We start from the raw sequence: 18354 nt of genomic DNA on the forward strand, positions 1-18354 counted from the left end.
AGAGGCTGGTAAGCACCAGGTTGCTTTTATCTGCACTTTGCTCCCTCTCACACACATCCTCTGTCCTTTCCACTCTCTTCCCACACTCATATGGGTTAGGAAAACACTGTGATGTGTCTGTTCCCTTTGCCTGCTTGATGGGGAGTGTTTGTTCTTGCATGAGTGTAACATCTGTTTCTCGGTTCGGTTTTCTCCTTTGCTTCAACAGAGATCATCCCTTGTTCCATGTAAGCTATGTCAAGCATGGACCTGGGGCACAATCCTGCACTGGCCAGAATGATCCCTAGAGGAGTGGCGAGCAGTGCTGCAGATAGCACCGTCACAACTGCCAGTTCTTGGGGCACAACAAGACAGCAGCAAGGTGGCGCTTGTGTGTTTGGACCTTTAGCCAGACAAAGTTAAGAAAGTGAATGTCTGGAGGGAGTCAGAATAGAAGCTCTCCAGTTTCACCCATCGGCGATCCTCCCTTGGGTAGCGCCAGCATGGAGGGCAGACTGGGCTCTGGACCTTCAGTGATGGCTGAAAACATCAGGCTCAGCACTTACTGGAGAGTTCTCACAGTCCCCTGGGAAATGTCTGCCTGGGATCATCCTGAGCTACCAGAGGAACTGTGCTGACACAACAAACACAGGGCTCACTCCCCACCCTCTGTTATCAGACAAACTGCACTTGTAATTACTGGGAAAACAGCTTTATTGCAGTAATGAGGAAAGCTTTCCACATCTCAATCTCCACCTTCAACGAAAGTGCAGCTTCTGAAGTCCGTATAGCAAGGGCAGCTCTCCACAGAGAAAGGACAGCAGAGCTCAGCACTAGCAACACCAGGAAGGGGAGATCTACAGATATAAAATATAGGCTGGGAGGATCTAAAGCATCCTTGGAACTGGTTGTCCTATGCTTTGGTGTATGTGTGGATCCCACCAATCATATTTTTGTTTCACTTTCTCGAGAGTTTATCTGGAGTAGCCCCAAGCAATGCGGAGCTTGGCTTCTAGGGCAAGGGCAGTATTGTTTATTACTGTTGCTTCTGTAGCAGGAAACTTACCTTGCTGCAGTCCTGTGCTGTTGTGCTAAGCTGAGCAAATGAGATAAACACTAGTGACCCAGGTTCCTTCTGATGCATCCTTGTCTTGGGCATTCCTGAGTTTCTTTATTGAAAATTGGGCACTCAGCAGCCCTTGTCAGCACTGCTTAGCCCCAAAATGGGAAAACCAGAAGCAGCACAAATTTTGTGCTGATAGATCATAAGGTGCAAATGCACGCAGCCATATTCTTGGCCAGTGGAAGTCAGTCCAGCTTTTGGTTGCCAGTGGGGGGAGACTGGTTGACAAGAGGTGTTAGCCTGGACTAGAGCATCACTCACTTTATTCTCCATGCTGCCTGGAAGTGGTGGCCCACTTTGCTGACTTGGGACTTCATGGTGGGACCACAATTGAAGACAAGATTGCTGCAGGATGAGGGAGGAGGGGTCAGTCAAGCTATGGTGCTGTCATCCTGTGAAGTCAATCCAGAGGCCAGCAGACTTCCTCCTAGCTCAAGTACAAGCCAAGACAAGCACAGCAGAGCTGACTCACTCTTAATGAACCACCTCTGCTTTCCACCTCAGTTCAGCTCTAGGTGAAGCTTGGAAGGCAATATTTCTCTGGCAAAAGAGCCTGCTAGGCTCCTCATGAATGGAGCAAGGTGGGAATGCAAAGGGGTCAGTGTCCACGTCAAGTGGAGGGCAATGAAATGGCAATGACATTCAGCACTTGGAGGTGATGCTGCCCTCCACCTTCAGTGGCAATGATAAAGGGACATCTTGGACTCTGTTGGACATGGGGAAAAATGGGTTCCCTGCTGACCCACATCCAGCACCCCCTGGAATGACCCCCATTGCTGCCAAAAGCCCAGAGAGCTGGAAATATCCCCGGCATTTTGTAGGCAGGTCCTAACAGGAGCCCTTCCTTCCCCCAAAAGGTAGGAATCAAATAGCCCAAGAAGTACAGGACAATTAGCAGTTTTATGGCATAGAAGAACAACTGATAAAATCCTCCAGTAAAAAAACATGTGATTAGTTCTTGCTTATCAGTGGTAGAGGAAACAGCGGCTCCTGAGCATGTAAACACTTGGCTGGTGGCAGGATGGGGACCAGGGGCAATGCTGCTGTAGATTCTGTTCCCGTCAGCTGTCATGCAAGCTACTCGTGCTGGGAGCATGGCCTCTGGCACAGCTGAGAGCGGAGCTCAGCCCTGAAGGAGCTCCTGGATGCAGTCCTATGAGCAACTGCAAGGCCAGGGTGACCTGTGTGCTTTTAGCCCCAGCAGCTGGCTTCAACCTGTAACACCCTAAAGGGAACAGCCAAGTAGTCAGTGCTGGCTAATTCACTCACCAAGAAGAGATGAATACTGGGTTGTCATGAAGAAACTGCAATTAGGAGCTGAGCTAACTGCTTTGAAGTCAGTTCAGCTATGTGCCCAGTGTACCTGCAGCCAATTTAGGAAATGCAATGGAAGGGGGACCCAAGCAGCAATAGGCAGGAGGGTAAAGAGATGAGAGATGTGTCCCCCCCACCTCAGAAGTCCTAAGTGACATTTCAAGGTATCACTAGAAGTTTGAATTAGCTGTAATCTCTTCCAACTTTAATCTCTGCACTCAGACAGGCAGGGCAGGTGCCATTGTCCTCTTGCAGACCAGTTTTTCTTCTGAGCAGAGAGGTGGGCTCCACCTTGGCAAAGTGGCTGAGATTACCCCGTGTTTTTCAAGGGGGGGCGCAGGCTTATTTCCATTATAAAAGCTCACTGCCATCTTCTGTTGATGTGCCCTTGCCAGACATGTTGACTTTCACTTCCACATCTGGGGGGGGGTGGCTCTCCAGGGCAAAGGACACCCCCAGCCCTCCATGGTAACCATCCTCGTTATAATCTTCTTCCTCCTCCTCATTTTCCTCCAGGTCTTGGCCACTGTCCTCATCCTCATCTGCTGCTGCATTGTCCTCGATCACTTTAACCCCATCTCCAGCATCTGGATCCACATCAGTCTTAAACCACACAGCTTTGTAGCCATTGTCTGCCAGGTTCCTGTCTGTCCTGAGGATAGACTTCACCTCTTTCTCGTGGTCGCTCTCTTCTTCCACTTCCTCCTCCTTCTCCTCCTGGTCAAAGATGATGGTGGAAGCTGTGGAAGCCATTGGGAGGCCATCAATTTCTCTTGCCTTGGAAGAGGGTGAGGGAAGTGATGGTTGCTCTAGCACAGATGTCATCGACCGGACACTGCCATTTTCTGCCATCTCATGCTGTTTGGCACCCGTATCCGGGTATTCATCTTCCTTGTAAGCTTGGTTCTGGTAATCATCAGGGAGGTTTTTGGACAACTGCAGGAGGAGAGACGCCTTGTGATTGTAGTGAAAGGAAAAGAAATGGGAAAAAAAAAACAAGGGGAGCTGAAGTGGCTGGGCTGGTCTTTGTCTAATGTATACCAGCAAGGCCCTGTTGATGCTGGTGGACGTACATTCACTTGTACCAAGTGAGGGCCATGCTGCTTACAAGGCCCAGAACAGATTTTCTTTCTGTCAGTAACTTTAATTTTTCCTTGTGTATTTTTTAAACTTCCTCTCCTTCTGTAATGAAATGAAAAATCTAACAACAACCACCCCTCCCCCTCAGCCTTGAACAATGCTGTTCTTTCCTTGCAGGTAGATGATGGTGTGACAGATTTAGGGAGTCCAGCAAATAAACTTAACAGCTTCTCTGCTATGGTCCTCCTATTTTCTGTTCCTCAGGAGAAAATCAGTTTCAAAACTACTCTAAAGCCCAGATAGCATGGAGAATTATTGGGGCAACTAGTGATGGAAGCATTGTTATTGCTTATCTATGTCTAGTGGAACAGTTCCTGCATTTTAGACGTTCAAGAGCGTTTGCTGGGACCCATTTTTCCTTATCATAGCTATGACTTGGCCAGTACTTTCCATCAGAGAGGTTTGCACTAACTGCTTGAGATGCAGGTGGGCACTGGGGGGAAGCCAGTCCCTGGGAGACAAGGGACCTCATAAGGAGTTATTTCCCACAATTTGCAATTCTAGTGCTCCTTCCTCCAAGGCATGCTCCTTACAGCTGCACATAAGCTCAGCCGTACATGGTGCTCCTGGTCAGAAAGCTTCAGTTTGTTTTGCAGTTCAGAGCTAATTGAGGCCTGGAAAACATTAGGCTCCCCAGAAAAGCTAGTTTTTATTGACTCCATTTCTGGATCCTTTCAGATAATCATGGGCACATTTTCCAGGAGAACTGAGCACCAGCAACCTTTACTAATTCATACCCATTCATTTGAGGTATAACCATTATTTAGGACCATTGTCAGTGGAGTCTAGGCCCTGCAGAGTCCCATCCTAACACAGAGGCAAACATCTGGTCAGACGAATTGTGCCCTGGGCTTCAAAATAACCAGATCACCATGGACTCCAGGAAGTCAAGGTTGAATAGCTCATGTGGATACAACTGTGTCATACATGCGTCAAATTAGATGAGACAAATCCCCTTATAGGTCCAAGACCTGGCTGTCTAAGTCCAGGCTTTAGGATAGCATATGAAGGGTCCTTTCTCTCCATTGTCTGTAAAGAGGGGATGAACAGTGGTTTATAGCATAGTCACCTGGTTTTCAGAGACCACCTCTGATACCTGTCACATTTGTGTTGGATTTTGTGCTCCATGGAGGCATGATCCTCTCCTTACCATGTCTGTTCATCATCTGCCACATGGCTCCAGCATCAGAGGACAGAAGAGAACAATAGCGAACAACACCATGTTGATGCTGTCTTTTCCAGCATTGGCTTAGATATGATTCATCACCTCTGCACAAACATGTACAGCATTTGGAGAGCCCATCCATACTTTAACCCTCCTCAGACCCCACTTCTTGCCTCTAAGAAAGTCTTAAAGTTAGTCAGGTACAAACAAAGCACTTACTTCTTTTCTCACCAGATATTTGAATGGTTTTCTGTACTGTTTGTATATCATCAATCCAAGGAAGACTAAGGCAATTAATAGCAGTGCTGCTAAGGTACCACCTAAGGCACCCATATCCTGTGCAGTGTATCTCTTATCAGAGGAGGGATCAGCTACAAGAAAAACAAACCAGTGTTATAAAGTCTAAAAATGCCAGTTAGCGTTTTAACACAACACTTCATTGTGGGAGAAAGTCCCAACCAGTTTCTGAAGGGCAAAGAACCATCTAGTGCTGCAGAGTGTGACAGTGACCAATTTAATGTCACAGAAGGTCTTTTGTTTGCTGTCCTGAAAGCAGAGGTTTTTTTCTTAACATCATCACTCAAAGAATATTGCAACTTCTAGTAAGTTACATATAAAACCATGTGGAAATAGCATCCATTTACAGCACAATGATTTTTACCCCATCACACCTGCATTCTTGACTACATGATTTAACTAAATGAATAAATACATGACTGTATTAGGCAAGCAGGTGGTACGGGGAGTAGAGCTGGGTGCAGACTGCCTGTTCCTGCTTCATCCATTGCCACTGGCATGCAAAAACGAGGTATGTTTGCGTGTATGTGTGTGCAAATGCAAAGCTTCCTTTAATCCAGAGCTTCACCTCTGAGACTGATGGTCAAATTGAAATAGGGAAAGAAATAGGAAAAGAGTAGGACTGTGCTCCTTGGGAGGGGAGGAATTGACACTGGCGTCCGTATGAACAGCCAAGGCAGGTCTGACTTCCTTATGTATTAATAAATGAGGGTGAGGTAATATATCTCTGTTATGCTGATAAAGGCAAAGGTAATAGCAGTGATCCTTAAGGCCAAACAGCTGCAAACTGCAAAAGAAAAGGGTTATGTCATGACAGTGTTCATCGGGAGGGTTTTTTGCAGAATTTATTTTCGTAATTTCTTTCTAGAGACTGATTCCTGCCCCCTAACTAGAACTGTCAAGCCCTTTCAGGACAGAAGGAAAGTGCCTTTCCTTCCCAGGCAGAGGCAAGGCATTGCAGAGCTCCCTGGGAGCTGTATTTATTCCAACAGACCAGGTGGAGCGGCTCCAACAGGAGCGACTGATGGAGCAGCAGCAGCCAACACTCCCTGGCTGTGGGAGAAGGGCAGCACCCAGGCAGGAGCCAGGAGGTACTCAGCAACAACTGATCTCAACGAAATCGAGGGTCTTTCATTTCCAGGCAACAACCATCTGCCCACAAAGAAATCTCTCGGCTTCATCAGCAGAAGCGAAAAGCGTTACAAGGTCTACAGGACAAGAAAAACCCTTTCCTGCCCTTTTTGTAACTGTAGCAGTATACACCAGCTTCCTCAAAGCAGGTTCTGCTTTCTGCAACTGGTCAGTACAAAAATGTCTGTATGGATATCAACACTATAGCTGAGAGGTAGTAACATCCTCGGGGTTAATCAGCTTTGCTTGCTGTTGTCAGTGGCATTCTTTATTTCTAAGTTTTCCAGCTTCATTTTGTACTGTGAATTCATGTCCTTAAAGTTTAATGATCAATGAAACATGGTTTTGTTCTCCTGCTGACCTAGCTATAACAATGGACTTTGAGTATTCCCTTCACATTTGACTGCTCCCTTGGTTTATCATTAATATGTTGGTGAGGGTTTGGAAAGTCTGAATTTTTACTTCTTAATCATGTCTCATAGGGAGCTGCAGCCCACTGCACTGATGTGAAACTCCACCACCCTTAAATCCTCCTGTGCTGTGCAGTACATGGTGCCTCTGTTAAAGCTAGCTCAGCTTGGGGGAAAGACTCATGTGGAGATAAGATTGGGCTGGCTCTGGCACCAATGTCCCAGAAGCCAGAGGCCAATATACAGTTACCGCTTCACAGGAGGTGAGTATTTTAAAAAGGACTCTAATTTCTCCCTGGATATTAAGACACTCAGTAAAGTGCCCTCCAACACATTGCATGCACACTCCTTAGCACCAAATACTACAGGAACCCTCCAAATATTACAGTAATCTTCCTTTGCCATGATAAGACATTTTATCTTAGTTTTGGCCCACAAAACACAACTTTAAGTAACTCCAGGCTTAGATTTGGATTAAAAAGAAAAGATGCTATGATGCATGGCACTATTTAAAGTGTGGGGAGGCTGTTTGAGGCATGTGGTGACCACATCATAAGGATGTCCTTTGAGTGTTCAGTCTGTCATAGCCACCCTAGGACCCCCTGTAGACATGGGACTGACCTCATGCCAGGCCCACAGACTGCCGTGGGTGACCTGTCATTGCCAGCTTGCCCACAGAAGTGGAAAAAACTCCCCAGTCACCTCCGTGAAAGACAGAGCAAAGAGATGCCCAGCCTACCTGTGGCAGGGATGACCTCCACCACGATCACAGTGCTTGCCTCCTGCAGACTCACCGTATCTTTTCCAAGAACCTATGTGAACAAGGGAATGAGATAGCTTAGGCACTTTCCAGATCTCCAACTCTCTCCCAAGGGACATGGTAGGCCCTTCGGGGACAGAGTGTCTCACCTATATCCTTGCCTATATCTGGTCACCGAGGAAGGAGAACAGCTCTCTGGAGGCCCCATCCTGGGCCAGAACTGGGTGCATCTGTTGTGACCTCTGTGTACCGCTTTGCAGCAGCTTTGCAATGCTGTGTACACATAGTGAGGTAGCGTGGGGCAGGCAGCAGTGTGGGGTTGGCACCTCTCTCTGTCCTGCAAGGAGCTCTGTGCCAGTGCAGCTAAATTAATGCTACGGTCAAGCTGGTTCAGGTATCTGCCCAGGTCACGTCATGTGGGTACCAACAGTAGGAGAGCGTAGCTACCAGAGCTTGCTGTTGGGCACCTCTTACAAGGGAGCTCTGAGTTGCTGAATACAGCTGTTCCCAGGAACATAACACCAAGGCACTCACTGTTTAACCTGGCACAGGTCCATTTGAGACAGCCAGTCTTGAATTTCCACCATCTCAAACAGAGCAGACCCCTCTCCTCGCTCTCCCCCTGCCCCCAAGAAATCCTGAGCTGTCCCTGCTCTGTGCTATGAAGTTTGCATTGTCTCTTAGACAGTGTGAGTAACAAAAAAATTTTCTGATAGATTTCTCTTTTTAGGTGGAGATTTGGGCATGTAAATTAGATTTTACATTTTCTGGATTTCTTTTCTGATTAAACGTGGGAAGAGAGTCTCCTAAAATCTCCCCAAATGACTTTTGGCTTATCTCCGATGATATTTTCTACAAGAGGAGAGGACAAACAATTTTACAGATAGCACCAAACAGTAGCCTGTGTCATACAGGATAATTTTACTATCACTTCATCTCCCTCCAACCCTATACGTTTATGATGCAAATGGTTGGGGCAAGGACTGTCTCTTCATTATGTCCCTTAGTTAATGCAATTCCACCCCTGGCGCTTCCCTATTAGGAACTCCAACTTCCTTCCACCACCCTGGTAAGTTTATGAAGAAAGTTCTCCTACCTCCATGGTTACAGTCCCTGGTGACTGTAGCATCACATTTGTCAGGATGAGTCCATCTTTGGTTGCGATGAAATCAGTGCTGTTTTTTATGTGATACTCAATGTTTGGGTTGACTTTCTGAAAAGCCAGATGAGTGAATGAGTAAACCACACTGACCGTGCTTTGCATGCATCTTTGTAACAGCCCATTGGCTGGGCTTGTATAAATATGTCTGAAGTATATGCAGGTGCATAATGCAATAAATAAATCTGGATGGGGGAGGCAGGAAAGGCTGAAATCAAATGTGTTCACTCTGTTGCTCGGTGTTCAAGAATGTATCTTAAAAGTGTTGCCTCCAAAGAAATCTCAAGTCTTATCCAGCTTGCCTTGGGTTTGCCCTAGCAAAATACATCTATGCAAGGGACCAGGCAAATTTCGTCAGGTCTGCCTTTAATACAGTGCCAAAGTGGGATGTACGTGGAGAATAATCCTTGTGCTGAGGGCTGCACATTTTTTTACTTTGTCTTTATACTGCTATCCCCTACTAGGTATCCAATCTTGTTGCAGAAGCCCTGCCATCAGTAAAACTGGTGGTCTCTTTTCTTTATGGAGTATAAGAAAGAAAAAGAAAAAGCCACATGGCTAATCAGTATATCTCTTCCCCTTTCCTCCTCCCAGTACTTTGTACAAGAATGTTGCTACTAGAATGAGTCCTTAAAGGAAGGCCAATAATTTCCAGCCCAGACTTCAGGTCCTCGCTAGTCTGTTGTTTCTGGACTTGCTCCTCTTCCTACGTCAGTCCACGAATAACTCTCCTGTGTCCCTGAACTCTTCTCAGGACCACCTCACCTGGCCCTAACTCAGCTCTGAAATTGTTCACAGTATTTGCTAGCCCTGGGTTTACTCAGCATGCTGTTTTGCAGTGGATCTGCTCACCTACATAGATCTGGGGGGGACAGGCTCCTGGAAGAGAGGAGCACTGTCTCCTGATTACACCATGCCATTACACTATATTATAATCCCAGGAGAATATAAGAAGGGACACGAGAGGAAAGCGTGTGGTGTTTGCCTCCCTCCCCCCCCCCCCAATTCCTCATGTTTGCTGATCTTGCTTTAACCTTGAAGTAGTGAGGAATGATTCAGAACATTTTCATTTCCTTACATCAGTGAAATCATCATCAGCTGCTGTTATCATCAGAGGTTTGGAAGGAACATCAGCTTCTAGGACAAAGCTTCCTGGGGCCAGACCAACAGATACTGTCCCTCTGTAGATCTGGCTCTTGAAGTACGGTGCATAGTCACTTTTATTGACGACCTTAATCTCTACGCTGACTATGGAGTATTTCTGTATGTTGTTGACTTGGGAGGCCTGGAGAGAAAAAGAGAGAGAGAGAGATGCTGCTCTTTTTCCTGTTAGTGATGAGACATAAAAGGATAGGCTTGATAAAAAGCCCATTGCAACCTATGTGGTTCTTCCCTTCAATTTCAGTGAGCTTTGGGTCAAGCCTATCAGGAGGCCTGGTGGTTCGGAGTTCTTGTGATTTAGCCCTGTGTCTGCTGTTGGCCCTCCACATGATCTTGGTCTAGCCCCAAAATCTAGATGTGATCCTCCATAAGGGTTGCGTCTGGACAAATTGCCATGCTTGCATGAAAAGCAGCAGGATTCCAGCACCAGCAGACAGAGTCTGATCATCTTCATTGGGGGTTTTGGTCAGTTCAGTTACAGCTTGAGAGTCCAGATGTTGCTGGGTATATATGTGCAAGGAGTGCTTTTCAACTCCTTGTTTCCTCTTGAGCTGAAAGAGGAGCTCCAATCATGCCTACAGAAAGCCTTTAGTTATGTTCCCTAATACTTTCAACCCAGCAGGATGTCCCTCGTGGGTTAACCTGATTTAGTGGTGTAGCCCACACATAAGTGAAAATGCCTCTTGACATCTGCAGGAGCTTTGCATGTAAATTGATATAAGACACCGGTCAAATACTGGATCCTTCCAAAAGAAAGGGTGCAGCCAAGTTAGTCTTAATTATTAATGTAATTGACTCTTGTCGCATCAAGACTGCTGCTTTGTAGAAAGCCAGCTCTCCTAGCTTGTCATATGCAATGTCATCAGACTTACCATGACTTGCAATAGGAATGGGTCTGGGGAAGTTGCTGCTTTGTTCATAGTTAGATTCCCTGTATCTGCATCCACTGAGAACACTTTATCCGTATCCCCTAAAGAAAACAGAAAGACTATTTAATCATTGAATGCCTTGATAAAGTGGCCTGGATCTCCTGTGACTCACTTGTTTCACATGTTGGAGATGATGACAACACCACCAGAGCATGATGCTGTTGTCCTTGCCTGGCTGGCTGCTCCAAGGCCTGGATGTGCTGGCCATGGTTTCAGGGGGACTTAGCAGATGGAAAGCAGTGAGAAGACATGTAAATCTGACTACACAAGGAAGGAGAGCGAAGCTTTGCATTTTCAGTGCGTAGGCCCAGATACAGCCAGCTTAAATTCTACTGAAGGCCTATAGCCATCCAGTAATAAACACTAGGTCCAGGTCTGCAGCTGGGGCTCTAGCCACCTGGGTCTCCAGTGGACCCCAGAGCCCCACAGTACTAGATTTCTCCTAGTTCTTCATCCATCACAGAAATGCCAGACCCCACATCAAAGACTGGACTGCAAAGATTTCACAGCATATTAAGCCTTGGCTCCATGCCCTCATCCTCGACCTCTGGGCTGAGCAGGACTCTGGTGCAATTTGAGGACTGAAGGTCTCCAGTTCCCTAAGATTAATGCCAACCCGAACCCTAACCCTGCACTACAGGAGATGCAAGGGAAGGCTTATTCCTATTTTAAAGACAGAGAACCAAGCTACATAGAAATGTCAGGTGGGGATTCATCTAACATACTCCAGACATCTAAAGGACAGACAGCTCTACCTGAGCTAGCTACCTAGACTCTCTTTAGCCAGTAAAGAGAAGAGGGCCTTTCAGCACATGATTTATCTGGCTTATTGTTGACACTGGCCTCAAGATGAGCTGAATTTAGCCCTGGAAATGCTTATTTCTCTCCCTTGTCTACAAAAGGAGCCTGGACACAAAAACCTTCCTGTGTTGATATAGGGGTAAAAATCAGCCTTCTACATCACCAATGCGCATTTGAATCACAAAACCATTTTTCCTGTGTTGAATATACATTGAAATATGTGCACAATATTTGGTTACCTTCCTCATTCTGAGATGCTACAGGCTGCATTTAGACAAGGACCCTCAGTTGGGGGTTCCCTATTAACTGTGGGGGATGGGAACACACTATGTTCAAAATGGTAGTGGATTTTAAGGCTCTTTAATGTCTTTATTGCCATGAGGATCTTCACAGGTGTGGTGCTGTATGGAAGAAGTAAAGGAAGATAATCAAATGATCACTCTACCTGACTGCTATGATCTGTCTTTGCCTTGATAGTTAATCAAAAAGACCACTGTTGTTAAAAAAAAAAAAGAAATTCTTTGAATGAAATAAATGGCCCAGTCAATGACTGGGCAATCAGTTGATTATATTCAGGTCATCTTTTTGAAATCAAGGCTAAAACAGGGTAGATCAGACAGCGGCACTGTGCAGGGGAATAAGAACATAATTCATGGCAATGAACGAAAATTATACTGATGATGTGGAGAATTTTTGGTTTAGCTCAAAAACTGAATGAAAGCAGCAGTCTGGCAAAAGCAAGATAAAATATGTCTCATTCAAGACAGAGTAAGGTCCCTTTGCAACAGAGTTCATGGTCCTCAGTCTCTGGGAATATAATTCTCTTTTCTTCCTCTCTGTAAAGCAGTCTCTTCTAATTAATCCATAATTTTCTGTGGATCTAATTACATATCTGTGACAGAAACAGAGGGGCAAATCCCCTACCCCTTAACTCTAATGCTGCTGAGAGTATCTCCTTTTAGCGGATAATGTATGGAAGATCTAAGCAATGCAGTCTGGGGGAGTGACCACTTCTACTCACCACCAACAATGCTGTAGACTATTTTTTCATTTAAAGTGTAGTCGGGATCGATAGCGTAGATGGGCCCAGGCTCCAGGGTGAGTGGTGCAGTCTGCAATCGCAAGACAAGCCATTAGATACAACCCCAGAACACCAAATGCTAGCATTTTTCCAGCACTGTCCTTCATGGCATGCTGCAGGATCAAGGACAAAGAGTGCTGCTCTGGGGAGGAACCCCCGCTTGCCAGGGTGATGAAGGCTTACTGTCATTCTGAATCATCTGCTTTTATGACTGGAGACCAGCATTAGCTCATGGAAATTAGTGGGCACTGCCCACCAGGAAGAGGAGAACGTCGGAGATACTGTTTAATCGCTCCTGCTTACCGACTTCTCAGAGATGTTGACCCTTCCAGTGTAGGGGCTGCTGATGCAAACATTATTGTCCACGTTAACGAAGTTACAGGGTAGGAACCAGGGTGGTTTGGTGTCAGCTTGTTCAATAGATATGCTTATTGTTGCAGTAGCAGTGTGGGTGGTATCGGTGCTGTTCACTGGCCTGTCCTGTACCCAAAAGCAAAAAAGTACTCATTAGACCCAAGTTTTATTGCCAAAAGTGGAACCCATCCGCAAAAAGCCAGTGGCCCAGGTCTGTAACGTGATTCTCTCTAAGGCTTAGCAGTTTTGTGAAATTAGCTAAAGCAGCGAGTTGTCTCACTCTCTGTTGACAGAAGTGGATCAAGTACAAGGCTGGGTGCAGTCACTGTGTGATTCAGCAGGGGGGAAGGACTTCATTGCCCCCAGCATCCACCCTCTCTCCTGCCATCCCAGTGATCTGCCCCTTCGACCTACCCTCAGGCTAAGAGTGTCTGTGGCAAACAAGGCATTTTGCTCCTCCTAAAGAACTTACCCTTGCATACAAGAGCAAAGTTGTGAATTTGATTTTTTCATAGTCCAGTGCTTTTTGCAAATAAATTTCTGGGTTATTAACTCCTTTTATGGCAAAATAACCATCTGTGTCCTAGAAAAGAAATGGAAAAGCCCTACTAGCAGACTTGATCACAGACACATGCTCTGAAATACTGTTCATTGCTGAATTTGTCATCCCAATCAGACCTTCAAGCCTGGGGAGTTGGGGGGGGAGGGGATAGGAATGTGAGAACTATTTAATCTTTTGGTATCACACACTGGAGTTGCTTGGCTTGTCAGAAAGGCTCATTCATGTCCCCGTGAGTTTTGTTCTCCAAGATCCCCTGCTTTGCCTGCCTACCTGCTCAGCAGGTACTGGGGAAAATCTTCTACCTCCTTTCTTTCCTACACTCAGCAGGCTGCCTAGTTGTTGATTTTGGATCCGTGACAGCCAAGTGATCTCACATCCATGAGCAAAAAATGATGAAGACTCCTCAGCCTCTGAAAACTGGCAAGATCACTTGCCTTAGACTAGCACAGTTGAACTTTGGAAACAACTGTAAGGCCAAACTGGGAACAGCATTCATTACATTTTGGTCTATAACCTTCTGCACTTGCTTTGGTTCTCCATCACCCTTATGTCTTGACGAGTGTTCCTCCGGATTTTCACCAGTATGAGTACAAAATCTGTTTCCAGGGCTAAAATTGAAAACCTGGCAGTTGCTGTTCACATCCTTTAAAATCCCTGGGGTTACGCAAGTGTAACGGAGGCAGAATGTCAGACACTGCCTGCTCGCTGCATGGTGCTCTTTAAAAATGTACATATATGCTTGTTTTTTCACTTGAGTTTCTTTCTCTCTCTCTCTCTCTCTTTTTTTTCTTTTTTTAGTTCCTAGCAGGGTCTTACAGATTTGCAGTCTAGGTTGGCATGAGTTTGTGCACACAATTCATTTCCCACTTTATCAAGTAAATCCCTGAAGACCAAGATAACTAAGGCACTAAGCTGGGACCTGGGGAAAGCCACTGCCCCTGGCTTTGTGAAAGACTTTGTGTCATCTTGGGCAAATCATGTTATCTCTGCTGTGCCCAGACACTGCTGGCAAGCAGGAGAATAATCCCTTCTTCCCCTACCCAACTCAGTGCAATCCTGAACTCTGCAGGGTGCAAAGGTCTCTCCTGATACTCTTACAGACCATCCCAACAGGACTTCTCTGGAGCATATGACTTTAAATATCCCTGTACAGCGTAATAAAAGTGTGAGCAGTGGAAGAATTCAATACTTGCAATGTCGATGGCTCTCTTCTGCTAGCCAGACCAACGCTTGATTTTTGCTTTACCTTTCTGGAAAAGGTGTGCTTCTTCCAGAAGCTGTCAGTGAACTAAATGCAGTGCAGTGACCTCAGCCTCATTTTTGAGCTTGTCTGAATTAAACACAAAGACTTCTCCAGAGCTACCTCTTTTCTCCCAAAGAACAAAGGTACTCACGGGCATTCTTGTCATAAGTTCATAATAAATGGTGTCCAGGTCAGCATCAGTAACACTTAGATCTTCGCGGGGTATAACTGTGGCATTCACTTTTGTGTCCTGAAACACAAAGTTGCCACAGTTGTTCTCTCTGTGCAATGGGCTGAGGACTCCCCCCGGCAACTCCTCCCTAGTCCCACAGCCGTGGGTAACTCAGTGCCCTCTTCACTTCCATAAAATGCTTACCTCAGGAACTATTTGGGTGAGATTCGCTTGCTTAAAAACCGGGCTGTTATCATTCACATTGACAATGGTCACAATAATTTCCAGAGAATTGCTCTGAGGAGAGGGTAAAGGCAGAAAATCACTGACACAAACTAGGACCATTAGTGGCTGATCCCGCCTTGCAGATGCGAACGGAGAGGATGGTGTGAGGAGCACAGCTGGATGGGGGCTGCATGGGGGCTGGGGTCACAGCCAGCCCACCATGGCGAGGGCATTTGCTGGGTTTGCTCCCACCTCCTCCTCATTCACAGCCCCTCAGCTGCTCTTGCTTTAACCGTGAGAGGGGTTTATATGCCTGCAGAGAAGGGACAGCTCCTCACACCATGTGGTGGATGAGGAAGAGCGGAAGGAGGTACGTGCTCTTCTGCAGTACCTTTTAATAGGGCTGAGTGTTTAGAAGAGCACTCACCTGCCCAACAGCGTTGGTGCAGAGTAGGTAGACTAACAGCAAGGTGTCTTCCTGTATGCAAAAACAAAAACCCAGCCATTTTTGAAACAAAAATGCACAGACACTTTCTGTGGTAAATGAGGCAAATCAAAGCATTGTTAAATCAGAACTGCTGCCAGGGCTCTTGCTTGTTTTCCGGCATCTCTCTTTCTTTCTTTCCTTTACAGCCATGCAGCAGTGTTGGGATCTCATTTCTGCTGGAGTCAACGCGGAGTGACGCCCTGGCTTCACTCCCTGTGATTCACGTGTCATGGCGGCAGAGCTCATCAGCCATTTCCTCCCAGTTTAGGCAAGTTCAAACAGAGATTTCTTTTGAAATTGAATAAAACAGAAATGTGCCGTGTAGCAAGTACAGTGTCACCTGCAAGGCCTAACTATGTCTGCCATTTTTTGCTCAAATGTAGGTTTTTGCATTAGGAGAAAGGCAGCTTAAAGAGACTCTTCACTGTGTACAGAGCTCTCCAGGAAGGTAAAATAATATAGCAGCAACCTAGCTGAACACACTAACCTTTAAACTGCTGTTACAGTCCACCCAAGATCACGGCACTGCTCAGGGCTGTGTTTTGTACAGGCAAAAAGGGACCATTTTACCTGAGTCCTGGAGAGCTCTGAACACCACAGTTGTCGCAATTTTGTTTTAAAGCCTTCCCCTTGCTCTAATTCCTACAGAGTCATGGAAGGAGGGGGACAGCATGCGTACCATGCATCCTCCTCCTCCTCATCTTCCCTGCGTGGAAGGGCAGATCTGTGATTCTGTGATTCTGTGATCTCACCAGCAATAAACTTAAACCCTACTGCAACAGGCTTATTTTTCAAAGTTATTTCCTAGATCCTTTACAAATGGGCCATGAATTCCTGGAAGTCCAAGAGCCCCAGTTGAAACCTGCTGCACCCCAGCATTCTCCACCCCACCGTTACAGCTTGCCAGCTAAAAGCTTACCTCAAAGTCCACACTTCTGGTCAGCTGCAGCTGGGACCCCTGTATGGTGAAATAACTGGCATCAGGAGAGGAAGGATCAACCCTTATGGTGGAGCCTTGTTCCAAAGTGATGGTGGCCACTACGTAGCCAGGAGGATTATTTTCATTGACACTTGGTTTCTGGTTATCCACAGAACATCCTGGAAAAATATGCAAGCGAGATACAAAATTGCCCAGGGATTCATGCCACGACAGAGCTGAGTCCGACCTGAGACCCCTCTAGTTACCATTGGAGATAAGATCCTTGAATGAAGTGGTCTTGGAGGAAGGGTGTGAAAAGCCATCCACCAGCTTTAAAAGTACAATCTGCTGCTGTGAGCGTTATTCCTCTGTGGCCGTGGGCCTCCTGCAACAACTTACCTTCTTGTTGGGCCGAAACATGTGTTATGGAAGGCAGCAAAAAGAGCACAGAAGCGAGGAACAGGTGAGAAATGGCCATGGTGAGTTGCAGGCATTTGAAGAAAGTCTTGTTTCTAAGCTGATCCTCTTGTCTCCCTGTTGCTCCCAGAGTCTTGTGCATTCGGTGCCTCAGGGAGGCAAAAAACGTTGGCTCTTCTGAGAGAATTGCTGCAGTTCAACCTTTGCCTCCTTGCCTGATTGGATGACTTATCTAAAGACACTTAGTGGTCACGCAGTGTGATAAGGAGTAAGTTGCATTTTCTATTTTGCTCCTGGGTCTTTCTGATCTTTAACTCTGTCTAGTGCCGGGGAAATACTTGGAGCATTTCAGAGCTCAGAGCCAAGACCTTGAGATGAGCAAAAAGGAGAACAAGGGCTGACACTTGGGAAGCTGCCTCTATACTTCAGCCTCTCCCACCAGGGGAAATGTGGGCAAATTTATGTTTCTGATACACCAGGGATACAGTCAGTGTTGGCAAGACCATTTTCTGAAACAAGCAATAGTGATGGTAATATACCCCCTCCCCAATGCCTTACTTATTTTACCCAGGCTTTGCCTGCGTGGCCCTCATTCCCCTTTATAATAGGTTTTGCTCTCCAGCCCATGACCTCTGTTTTCTCTCTTCTAGTTCCAGTGTGTTATGTTGTTCCCAGAGATGAACAAGCAGAGCAGGACTAGGGGGGTCAATGCTCCTGTTTATGTTTTAGTGTTTTACAGTGCAGAATGAATCTCATTAGAGGGGCTATTGGTGAGAGAGGACAAAAGGCTGGGGCGGCTTTGGGTGAATAAGTGCTCAGCTGGATCCTGTCGCTTGCTCAGAGATTCTGGTTTTAGGGTGAAAAAGAAGGGTTAGAAAGTTAAGGATGGCGCTGTGCAGGAAGCACCAAGCTGGCAGCCAGTGCAGTTTAGTGCCTGACTGTGCTATCATTTCTGTAGGTGGGACTTTTTGTTAAACCGTTTAACCTTTGTGCCTCAGTTTCCCTATCCACAAATGAAGGGAGAGAACCACCCTTTCTCTGATTTATTTCACTGCACGGGCACGGCCAGCCGGTCCCTGGGTAAGCAGGTAGCGGCAAGGAGAAGGAACGCCTTGTTGCCAGGTGACCATAGAGAGGCAAATGGAATAACTTCCCCTGATCCCTCCCTTCCCTTTACTAGATGGAGACTCATTCAGGCGTGTCGAGCCCTTTGGCAGAGGAACTCGACTTTGTGCTGCAGTCTGGAATATCTGCAACGCTTTTCCTGTCCCTGCGCTCTCAGCTGACACCAGCGCTGTCAGCGCTCCCTCCTGCGACACGGAAGGGGAAAGGTGCGTGCCACAGTCTTTGCAGGAGGAAGGGCTTTCCTCACACCAGAAAGCTGCCCCTTTCTGGGGGAGGATCTGGGAGGAAGAAGGCCCTGGTGTTTATCCCATGGTGTACTGGGCACAGCACGCACCCAGCAGCAGGAGTATGTACTGCCAGAAAAGTTCACATTCAGGGCAAAGAGAGGGGATGGAGAGGC

The 18354-nt window shown here is 46.5% G+C and overlaps 1 protein-coding gene across 1 annotated transcript; it reads right to left on the bottom strand.

Annotated features, from left to right (window-relative positions):
* Window positions 1-1983: 1983 nt before the first annotated feature.
* On the bottom strand, window positions 1984-16890 carry CDHR5 (cadherin related family member 5). The gene is made up of 14 exons (XM_013945368.2): window positions 16812-16890; window positions 16413-16591; window positions 15434-15484; window positions 14986-15078; window positions 14761-14859; window positions 13277-13387; window positions 12754-12930; window positions 12391-12481; window positions 10512-10609; window positions 9557-9763; window positions 8416-8532; window positions 7299-7371; window positions 4941-5092; window positions 1984-3352 (listed from the first exon to the last, which is right to left on the bottom strand). Exons 1-14 carry the CDS (start codon window positions 16888-16890, stop codon window positions 2768-2770), a joined length of 2112 nt encoding a protein of 703 aa, XP_013800822.2. The 3' UTR covers window positions 1984-2767.
* Between the last annotated feature and the right edge of the window lie 1464 nt (window positions 16891-18354).

The sequence above is a fragment of the Apteryx mantelli genome, chromosome 4 (assembly GCF_036417845.1).
Source record: "Apteryx mantelli isolate bAptMan1 chromosome 4, bAptMan1.hap1, whole genome shotgun sequence".
Taxonomy (NCBI): Eukaryota; Metazoa; Chordata; class Aves; order Apterygiformes; family Apterygidae; genus Apteryx; species Apteryx mantelli.